This window comes from Miscanthus floridulus, chromosome 14, assembly GCF_019320115.1.
Source record: "Miscanthus floridulus cultivar M001 chromosome 14, ASM1932011v1, whole genome shotgun sequence".
Taxonomy (NCBI): Eukaryota; Viridiplantae; Streptophyta; class Magnoliopsida; order Poales; family Poaceae; genus Miscanthus; species Miscanthus floridulus.
Genome location: NC_089593.1, coordinates 79,838,645 through 79,848,839, shown reverse-complemented (window position 1 = coordinate 79,848,839; position 10,195 = coordinate 79,838,645). Strand labels below are relative to the sequence as shown.

The following is a 10,195-nucleotide window of genomic DNA, read 5'->3' as shown; positions in this document are numbered from 1 at the left end:
TGCGCATCCGGGGAATCGAACCCCGGTCAGTACCGTGGGAGGGTACTATGATACCACTACACCAGATGCGCATGTTTTGTTGCAGTTCCACTTATACTGATGCTATTGAGCTATGCCGGACGGAGCAACATAAGCCACCGAGGCCAAGCGACGGATCAGATCGAGTTGAGAGCCGCATCTCCCAAAGTGGCCAAACATCATGTAGGCAGCACGACAAAAAGTCCAAAACTCTGGGCGACGCAAGGTGCATGCATAATCCATGTATCACTTTTATAAATTCATTCATATGAACAAACCCCTTTCAGTTCATCCCTCATTCCATGAGAGATTATTAACAAATTCTGAGCAACAAAGTATTTGAATGATAGAGGTATAAAGTTTTCAGAATCGCTTCCTAATAGTGTATCGTACAAGATTACTAATAGGCGAATAAGATTGATCACCTTAAAAACTAGTAAAATCAGGTATACGACTATTAGGAAGACGAACGCAGCTGGACATCATGAGCGCTCGAGTGGGAGGGGTTGCGTTGCGTGCATTTACTGATTGCTAGTTTGTGCTTGGACGTGGATGGTACCGTGAAACGACAACTATACACGAACAGGTGTGACGACAGACGTCTCTTCACGAGTGATCTCATCCATCGAATACATGGTTAATGGATATGATTAGATAGTTAGTTTAGTCCCAAAGGGCATGTCCTTTGGAAACAGTTGTGTCCCTTCGACACACCTCTTCATATGTATATATATCCAAGAGATCAATGAAACTGACACTTCTTCCAAATCTTGTTCTTCTAAGAGATGGAAACACCAGCATCACGACAGCTAGTTTGTGCTTGAATTTCAAAACATGTATGGCAATTTTTTTTTATTCGTTGCATCAACCGCAAAACGAATGATCCCAAGGGTGTGGCGACAGAGGGGATGGAGAATGCAAACCTTTGTTGAGATCATATCATCCCATGGGAAGCACAAGCCTGAGCGTCAACGGTGATGTCACTGCAACGGAAGTAGACCAGCCTATGGTATGTTGTGAACAAAATATGCTCTTGATTTCTACTGCACACACTGATGGATAGTAGTATCGGCTGATGTGATGATAAACCAAATGTATGGAGATTCAGTAGGATGCATATAATATCATTATTAGTATTTACTATATCTAGGGGTAAAATTATTGAGAATGGAACTTTAAAGTTTGGAAAGAACAAGCAGCAGCGACAGTGCATCGCCAATAACATCATCAATCAACACAACGAAGGGACCAGAGGTGCGCTTTTCTTGTTAAACTCTGAAATCCAGATATTGTTAATTCTTAGGCCAATGATTCATCAATCGATACCGCAGACTTTTCAGAATTCAGCAGAAACCATATACTGTATGTTATGTGGCTGCTGGGATTTGAGAGGGAGAGAGCTGAGGGAGAGGCGGCGACAGGGGGCTACAATACCCGAGGGTGCTACAGTAAAGCGGGTACTGTTCGTGACCATAACTGTGGCGGCTGGAGCTGCGAGGGAGGCCGGAGGCCAACCGGGGGCCTTGCCCACGGCCGAGCAAGAGGGAATGGATTTCCTTCTTAATTCTTGGTTGATTAGATTAATACATGTCTCCTTACATAGAGAGGTTTACTTGACCCTTAAGCAAATGACCATTATCTCTAATTAACCCTAACACTAGCGGGCTATACTGCCAGCCCAGGCCCAATAGGCTCATGACGTACTCTAACACCTAAAAACAAACATTTTACATCTTGGCTTATTTTAGCATTCTCATCCTGAAATGGACTGGAATTCTTTATTTTTGACTCTGAACATAAGGTGGACACCATCCGCACGCCAAACCTGCATGTGTACAGCCTCCTGGATCCCATGGACACCATCTAGACGAAAGGGATGCATGTGTATGGCCACCTGGAAGTGGTCGCAACAGCGACCAGCGGAGGCGCCCTCGTGGCGGCCAATGGCGGAATGCGACGGCGCTACGCGGCGCGCTTTCGCTGGTGACCCCACGCCTTCTCCCCGCCAGACGGCTGCTGGTCTGCACCGCACAGAGAAGAGCGAAGGGCTTTCGATGGACAACGAGGTGGAGGGATGCGCCTCCCCAACCGCCACCCGCCGGGAAAATAGCATGCCCGCCGCCCGTGGGGGAAACCGCATGCCCGAGATCCTCGACGTAGCGGACGAGATCGAGGTCCTCCGCGCAGCTAAGCGCAACTTGGAGGAGCTGCGAAGGGGTGCAGGACTGAATCAGCTGCAGATCGCGCATCTCCCGCACCCGCCGACGTGCTAGGAGGCCACGCGTAGCAGCCTGCAGCCGACACCTGGAGGGTAAGCATCTTCCCCGCCGACGTCATCGCGATGTCCATCGGCTGCTCGATCTGCTGCAACTTCTCGCCCATGGCTGGGATCTGCTGGGTGTCGGTTATGGAGACGGCTGTCGTCATCGAGAACTCCAACTTGTAGAAGCACGGAGGGTGGGCGCTGTGGCTGACACCCGGAGTTGCTGGTTCTGGAGCAAAGGCCGTGGACGACGAGACGTCGTGGTGGTACTGTATGTTGCCGCCGTAGAGTAGAGGGCCCTCAACGCCTCCATAGAAACCCCCCTCGGTGTAGGAGGGCTGCTGTACCGCCCCACCATAATGGATCAGGGTGGTAGGGGCTAGGGTAGCCAACGTCGTGGTCGCCGGGAACGTTGCCATCGTATACACCGGCCCGACCGTCGGGGCCAGGGTATAAGATGGGATCGACGACGGGGAAGGCGGCATCCGGAGGAGATGGATGGGAACGCCCGTCATGCTGGAGTAGGGCATCCCATACAGCAGCACCGCTGGTAGGGTGGTCACAGCCGGTTGCGGCGACGGCGGCTGGGGCTGCGGTTGGGGCGCATAGGGCCCGACGAGAAAGGCCCTGATGCCCGCCACGGCCTGCCCTAATTCCAGGATTGCGGCCGTCATTTGCTCCGGGGTGAGGACGAGGGCGGACGGCGCCGAGGCAGAGGGCGTAAGTGCCCCTGAGGACGCCAGCGCGCCCAATGCCGGCGCGCCTGCTGTGTGGGGCAGCAGCGCCGACGAAGACGCTGGTGGCAGGGGGTGGGTGTGCGGCGGCGGCGGGTGGGAAGAACTCGGTAGAGGACTGGACACGATCGAACCAGAGATCTCTGATACCAGATTGTTATGTGGTTGCTGGGATTTGAGAGGGAGAGAGCTAAGGGAGAGGCGGCGATAGGCAGCTACAGTACCCCGTGACACTACAGTAAAGCGGGTACTGTTCACGACCATAATTGTGGCGGCTGGGGCTGCGAGGGAGGCCCTTGCCCACGGCCGAGCAAGAGGGAAAGGATTTCCTTCTTAATTCTGGCTTGATTAGATTAATACATCTCCTCTTCTTATATAGAGAGGTTTACTTGACTCCTAAGTAAGGCTTACTTGACCCTTAAACAAGCGACCCTTATCTCTAATTAACCCTAACACTAGCGGGCTATACCACCAGCCCAGACCCAATAGGCTCATGACGTACTCTAACACTAACCCAAGCACAAGATTTTTACCCAGCGATCTCCAATCCAATGCCAACCAGTTCAATCTTATCCCCAAAAGGAGCTGTGAGCCTGTGCCTACTATCAACACTGACTTATTTCGTGTAGTCAAGGAAAAGGTTTTACACAGCTAACTACACAACAAAGTAGTCTTACCATGGTTCTAAGCCTTATAATCCCATTGTTCCAATCACAAAGCTCAGGTCTCATACAGATACAGTAGAGGGGTAAGTGCACCAGAATAGCATTTTGAATTTGCAGGCTGCAGCAACCAAATGAACATCTCCCAAATATCATAACAATTGAAGAATCCATATTGCAGCAGCAGGCTGCAGCAAGCAAATGAGCCAAAATTATCATGCATAAAATTCGTTCAGTGACATCTCCATCACAGGACCCTAAGTGAGCCGGGCATAGGCATTGAATCCAAGCCTTTCTCCACCCCTGCGTAGCATAATAAGCACTTTGAAAATTTACTGACATCACAACGAAAGAAAATACACTAATCAATCAAGTATATTCTTCAAAGAAAGGTAGGAAGACAGCCTACCCTATTTGTAGTGGTTACTGGTTATCAGTTCACCCTGTAAACAACATATCCTGATCCGTTCAATATTGCCTATTTATGTCTAAAACATAAACATTCATCCATATATTGAAACAAAAATAAAATCGTCTCCAACTGTTATTTGTAGTGGTTATTTGGTATCAGTTATCGCCCCGCAAACAACATATCCTGATCCATTCAACATTATCTATCTATATATCTCAAACAGGTATCTGTACATTAAGACAAAAATAAAACTGTTTCCAATTGTTCCGCTACAGTTATAGAAGAGTTTATTTTGGCACATCACAATATTTTTAGGGGCAGGAAGCTGTCAGCGGCTGGTCCGGCACCATGGTTGCAGTGAAGTCAGAGGAATGCGCAGATGCAATTGTTTTTTTTTTGTCACTTGTTATCGATCCTAATTTTCTTTGTTTGAGAAAATAAAGAACATGTGGGTCATGGCTGCATGATCCTCCAACTAGACAATACGTTCAGTACGGTGCAATGTGCCTCCAGAAGCATGTTAAGGCTTCTATATTCTTTGGATATGATTGTTCTGGAGGGGCTCATCATTTATTTGGCAGCATCATTAGTCAGTTAGTTTCTGGATGCTGCTATGCTGCATTGCTGCTCTTGTTCACCTCTTGCTAATTTTCATCAACAACGAAACAAACTTCTACATTTGGCTGCATATTAGAGTATGGGTAATTGTACATCTATCGTCTCAACGGGTAAAAAGAAATGATGAGTCAGTCCTCGATAACTTGATGCTTTATTACTTTCTTTCTTTTTCTTTTTTTGAAACATGCTAGATGCTTTATTACTGTTTCACTCAAATAAAGAAGGCCGCAACCCAATTGCACAAAATGGAATGAACTGGTATTATTGATGAACATAATGACCTTGCTGTAATACCTATAGAATGACGAGCAACCCAGCAGCTCAGCAATGGTAGATTAGATCACGAATCAACCTTCGCCATGGCCTCAACCCTCCCGGCGAGGAGCTTCTCGACGTACTTCCCCAGAATATCCGCCTCCAGGTTCACCTTGTCTCCGACCTTCTTGGTGGGCAGCACGATGTTGTCCTGCGTGTACCTGACGAGCATGAAGTCAAACCACCCTCCCTCGTCGTCCACACTGACAACAGTAAGGCTAGTGCCGTCGACGGCGACGAAGCCCTTGGGCACGAGCAGGCGGAGGATCTCCGGCGGCGCGTGCACGGTGACCCAGAGCGAGTCCCCGTCCGGCCGGAACGCGGCGATCTCCCCGGTCCCGTCAACGTGGCCCTGCACGAAGTGCCCCCCCATGCGGGACGACGGCGTGAGCGCGCGCTCGAGGTTGACGCCGTCGCCCGGGGCGCGCCCGCCCAGCGACGTCCGGCGGAGCGTCTCCGGCGCCACGCCGAAGGTGAGCGTGGACGCGGCCGGGTCGATCGCCGCCACGGTGAGGCAGGTGCCGTCGACCGCCACACTGTCGCCGAGCTGCGTCCCGGCGAGGAGGTCCTTGGTCTCGACCTCCAGGTCAAGGCCGGGAGCCTCGCCGCCGCCGCCGTCGCCAGAAGACGGCGCGAGCGGCGGGCCGAGGCGGCGCACGCGGCCGACCTCCTCGACGATGCCAGTGAAGAGGGAGCGTACGGGGACGTGGGAGGAGGAGGAGGCGGAGAGGCTCTTCGGGACGGGGGAGAGCGAGAGCCGCGGCGGCGGCAGGCGCAGGAGCGCGGGCGCGGAGGCCGCCGCGCCCCGCGAGGCGAAGGGGAGCGTGGCGGGGCCCGAAGGCTGTGGGAGGAGACCCCCGCCGCCGCAGCGGAGGAGCAGGTGCGGGCTGTGGTGGCGGACGGCGGCAACCGCAGCGGCTGGCGGCGCCATTGCCAGAGATTCCTCCAGCGGTTCGCGGTGGCCGGTGGAGACTGGGGATTGGGGTAGTTGGAGTCGGAGTCGGAGTCGGTTCGGTCGGCTCTCGGGTTTTTGTATCCTATAAAACCCGAGACCCGAGACCCGCAGGCGCCATCGCTACTCGCTTTCCTGCGGGCTCCACACGGCAGCGAACGCGAGCCCGAGGTTTACCCTGCTGCTAATCCCCTCGCGCTGCCGGAGACGAAGCAAGGGAGGGAGATCTGCGCGCGGCCATGGCGGCGGCGGAGCAAGGGGTGGACGTCGCGAGGAAAGAGAAGGAGGAGGAGGAGGAGCAGGTGGTGAATCCGTGGGAGGTGTCGGCGGGGAAGGGCGGCATCGACTACGACAAGCTCGTGGACCAGTTCGGCTGCCAGCGCATCGACGACGCGCTCATCGACCGCATCGCACGCCTCACCGGACGACCGCCGCACTGCTTCCTCCGCCGAGGCCTCTTCTTCGCCCACCGGTACCGAGCCACCTGCACCCAAAAAAACACTACTTTTTTATCCCCGGAGGAGGAGGTGCTGACGAATTTTTGTGTTATAGTGATTTGAACGAGCTACTGGATTTGTACGAGAAGGGGGAGAAGTTCTACCTCTACACGGGGAGGGGACCCTCGTCGGAGGCCCTGCACCTCGGCCATCTCATCCCCTTCATGTTCACAAAGTAAGCATTGTGTCACGGTACCCTGAAATTTGGGCTACGGCTCCCAGTTATGCTCTGATTTATGTTTGTGTTGCATAATTGGACAATGCTGTGTCTGCGAGGGAGTAGCAAGTGGTGTTCTTTCACTACATACAAGAACCCACTTTGGATATGTTAATGACACATGGAAACTCTTCTCTTTTTTTTGACAAAGGATTAATGGAAACTATTCTTGATTTGCAAATATAACCAAATTGAGTTATCCAATTTGAACTGTTCCTTGTGGTAGACTGTTAGTTCACATGGCTAATGAACTGATGGCCAGGGACGGGATAAGGCAGGATATGTGCTGCAAAATTGACTTCTCCAATTTGAGGTGTTTCTTGTGATAGACTGTTTTTCACATGGCTAATCAACTGATGGTCGGGGACGGGATATGGCAGAATGTGTGCTGCAAGTCTCCACAGTTGAAGATCCTTAGGAATATTCATAAACATGTTTCTTGAAGTGAAAGGGTTTTATTTTATTTTATTTTGAGGAAACCTAAACAACACTCAAGTTTGTTTGATAACTCGCACGTCGCTTTCTTAGTTCTGGTTTTGTAAGTAATGTTTCATTAACTATCAGAATCTTTCTTCAGATACTTGCAGGAGGCTTTTAAGGTGCCCCTAGTTATACAACTGACAGATGATGAGAAGTTCTTGTGGAAGAACTTGACTATTCAGGAAAGTAAAAGGCTTGCCCGTGAAAATGCTAAAGACATTATAGCATGTGGTTTTGACATTGAAAGAACATTCATTTTCTCCGATTTTTCTTTTGTTGGAGGGTAAGATTACTCTTCCTAATTCTGATTGATATTTTAACTTTTGACTGATATTTTTGGTCCATCACTAAGTAAATGAATACCATGCTGTAAATCTTGGCTTTGCTTGTTATATGCAAACAATAACCCCTCTGGCCTTGTCTTGCAGTGCTTTTTATGAAAACATGATGCAAGTTGCCAGATGTGTAACTATGAATAAGGTGAGAGCTGTTCAATTAAGAAAAAATATTCAAACACTACAGAGCTTACATTTAAGCATCATTGGTTGGCTAATATGTTTTACTCGAACAATAGGCTATAGGAATATTTGGGTTCAATCTCGAGGATCACATAGGAAAGGTTAGCTTTCCTCCAGTGCAGGCAGTCCCATCATTCCCTTCTTCATTTCCCCATCTCTTCGCTGGCAAGGACCAACTGCGGTGCCTTATCCCATGTGCAATAGATCAGGTACAGACATCTTTGGTATAATGGTCTTTACTAGCATAAGTGGTTGTATATCAACTTGCTAGCATACTTGTAATATTTCTCTTAGCGTAAATTTCTGAACTATTGCCTTTTAAGTTCCTGTTTATTTCCATCCTAAATTTGAATTGAGCCCCACTTATGCAAAGTAGGGGTAAATTTGACAATTTGAATTGGTGCCTTTGTCATTTGTTATTTGTAGCACTATATTTGATTGTGCCCTCCAATATGCAAATTAAGAGTAAATCATTCTTCCCGCAATTATCAATAAAATGTATCTTAAGTGTTTTAATTGGAAGATGCCGAGAATGTGGCATATGTTTGTGTCTTTTGTTTTAAAGTTTGACCCATATCAAAAAAAAAAAAAAAATCGGTACATCTTTGTGTGTCTTTCCCTTCAAATTTTGAGAGTAGAGTTTTTTTTTTCCTGCAGGATCCCTATTTTAGGATGACTCGTGATGTTGCTCCTAGAATTGGTTATCAGAAACCGTCACTGATTGAATCTAGATTTTTCCCTGCTCTTCAGGTTTGTTGACCTTGATTGTTTCCAGTTAATTTATAGTTTTAACTTGCTTGTGATTTCTTTACCTGTTTATTATATAAACGGTTATGATTTCAAGGGCATTGATTTGTATGTTCTTTTTCACAGGGGGAGAACACAAAAATGTCAGCCAGTGATGCAAATTCGGCGATATATGTGACAGATAGTGCTAAAGAAATAAAGACAAAGGTCTGCCCTGCTCTGAAGTTTGTTTTTAGCTGGAAATTCTTTTTACCAGACTACCCGTTTTAGTTGTCCCATTTAAGTTATGGTGAAAATGGTTATTAGACTGAACCAAGAATTAGCTGATCTCCTGCATCTATCTCTTATAATTTGTTTCCAATGTTCCAGGTGAATAAATATGCCTTCTCAGGTGGCCAGGACTCAATAGAGCTCCATAGAAAACTTGGAGCTAACCTTGATGTAAGCATTTTCCTGTTTATAATTGAGGATATTGTATTCCAAATAGTGTGCCTGCATTATGCACCTGACCTTTTGCTTTGAACTCAAAAATTAGATTTTTAATATGAATAAATATATCACTGGAAACTTCCAGTTCTAAAATTCATATAGCTCTAAATGTCTTCTGTTTCTTGAAGTATTTCATGTCATACTTCAGTGCTAACATGCTGAAGGTTGTGATATATTTCTTCTTAGACTCCTTTCTTCTTCTTAATATAATGATACGTAGCTCTCTTGTGTGTTCGAGAAAAAAATATTTCCATTTCCATAATCTGCTTGATATTCTGGTTAATTACCATACTCTTCTTAAGTAACACATAACTAGTTTGTGAATGACTGGATTTTTGTTGTGATGAAGGTGGATGTCCCAATCAAATACCTGAACTTCTTCCTTGAAGATGATGACGAGCTTGCGCACATAAAGAAGGTATTACTACAGATTTATGCTTCATCATAGACATAATTCATCATTGTGAAAATACTTAAGTTGTGTGCTTCCATTTTCCATTTTCAAACACAAACACCAGGAGTACAAGGAGGGAAGGATGTTGACGGGTGAAGTGAAGCAACGACTTATTGCAGTTCTATCTGAGATTGTTGCTAGACATCAAAGAGCTAGAGCTCAAGTGACTGAAGAGGTACATGATTCATTCGATCTGCCGTCTTGCATATTGGCTTCTTTTTTATCGACGTAGGAGAGCTAAGTGCCATTTTTCATTACCAAACATATGACCCTGCATGATTGGTTTCTTGCACCTTGTTTCCAAGCGAGATTAACAATTTGTTTATCTTGCGCGCACACATGCATGGCATTGCTTGTGTAGTATCTGCACATAGATATGCAATTCTCACTTACACCCAGGCTGAATGGAACTATAATTGTCCTCATATGAGTTTGTATGAATTTCCTGCAATGCTTTGACGATTCTGTTTTGTGCAGATGGTCGATGCGTTCATGGCAGTGAGGCCTCTTCCCAATATGTTTGGCTGAGCATCACGACGGCAACTTGGAACAAACATTTTTGTTATCAGGGAGAATTTAAGGGTCTTTAGAATTATATGGTATCACCATAAGTATCTCCTGTGTTTTACTTCTGGATTTATGCGAACCTGGCCAAAAATCCCATGTGGTGGCTGTGGTAGATTTTGTAAACTCATACATGATATGGTATCAATTCAGATAGTTTTTTCAAGCATATATACATGTCATTGTAATAGCGAGTACCTCATTTTTTAGGTATAAATGGATGTTATTTTTGTTTAAGTCGAAAACCAATGTGTT

At 47.2% G+C, this 10,195-nt stretch overlaps 2 protein-coding genes and 1 non-coding gene across 3 annotated transcripts; 1 reads left to right on the top strand and 2 right to left on the bottom strand.

Annotated features, from left to right (window-relative positions):
- Positions 1-71, bottom strand: TRNAG-CCC (transfer RNA glycine (anticodon CCC)). The gene has a single exon. It is a non-coding gene; the product is annotated as a tRNA-Gly (tRNA).
- Positions 72-3,609: 3,538 nt separating this feature from the next.
- Positions 3,610-6,043, bottom strand: LOC136504711 (riboflavin synthase-like). Its single transcript, XM_066499684.1, has 2 exons — positions 5,002-6,043; positions 3,610-3,980 (listed from the first exon to the last, which is right to left on the bottom strand). Exon 1 carries the CDS (start codon positions 5,951-5,953, stop codon positions 5,048-5,050), a length of 906 nt encoding a protein of 301 aa, XP_066355781.1. The 5' UTR covers positions 5,954-6,043; the 3' UTR covers positions 3,610-3,980; positions 5,002-5,047.
- Positions 6,044-6,087: 44 nt separating this feature from the next.
- LOC136504710 (tryptophan--tRNA ligase, cytoplasmic-like) lies at positions 6,088-10,185 on the top strand. The gene is made up of 11 exons (XM_066499683.1): positions 6,088-6,446; positions 6,527-6,646; positions 7,266-7,451; positions 7,597-7,648; positions 7,743-7,895; positions 8,344-8,436; positions 8,560-8,640; positions 8,803-8,874; positions 9,272-9,340; positions 9,441-9,551; positions 9,854-10,185. The coding sequence occupies exons 1-11, from the start codon at positions 6,214-6,216 to the stop codon at positions 9,902-9,904; spliced, it is 1,221 nt and encodes a 406-aa protein (XP_066355780.1). The 5' UTR covers positions 6,088-6,213; the 3' UTR covers positions 9,905-10,185.
- The last annotated feature ends 10 nt before the right edge of the window (positions 10,186-10,195 follow it).

What these genes read in the sequence shown, in the direction of transcription:
- LOC136504711 (XM_066499684.1), bottom strand. Translation starts at nt 5,953, where the DNA reads ATGGCGCCGCCAGCCGCTGCGGTTGCCGCCGTCCGCCACCACAGCCCG.
- LOC136504710 (XM_066499683.1), top strand. Translation starts at nt 6,214, where the DNA reads ATGGCGGCGGCGGAGCAAGGGGTGGACGTCGCGAGGAAAGAGAAGGAG. An exon ending in GATGTGTAACTATGAATAAG is followed by an intron (nt 7,649 to 7,742) that starts GTGAGAGCTGTT and finishes CTCGAACAATAG; the next exon opens with GCTATAGGAATATTTGGGTT. An exon ending in TCCCATGTGCAATAGATCAG is followed by an intron (nt 7,896 to 8,343) that starts GTACAGACATCT and finishes TTTTTCCTGCAG; the next exon opens with GATCCCTATTTTAGGATGAC.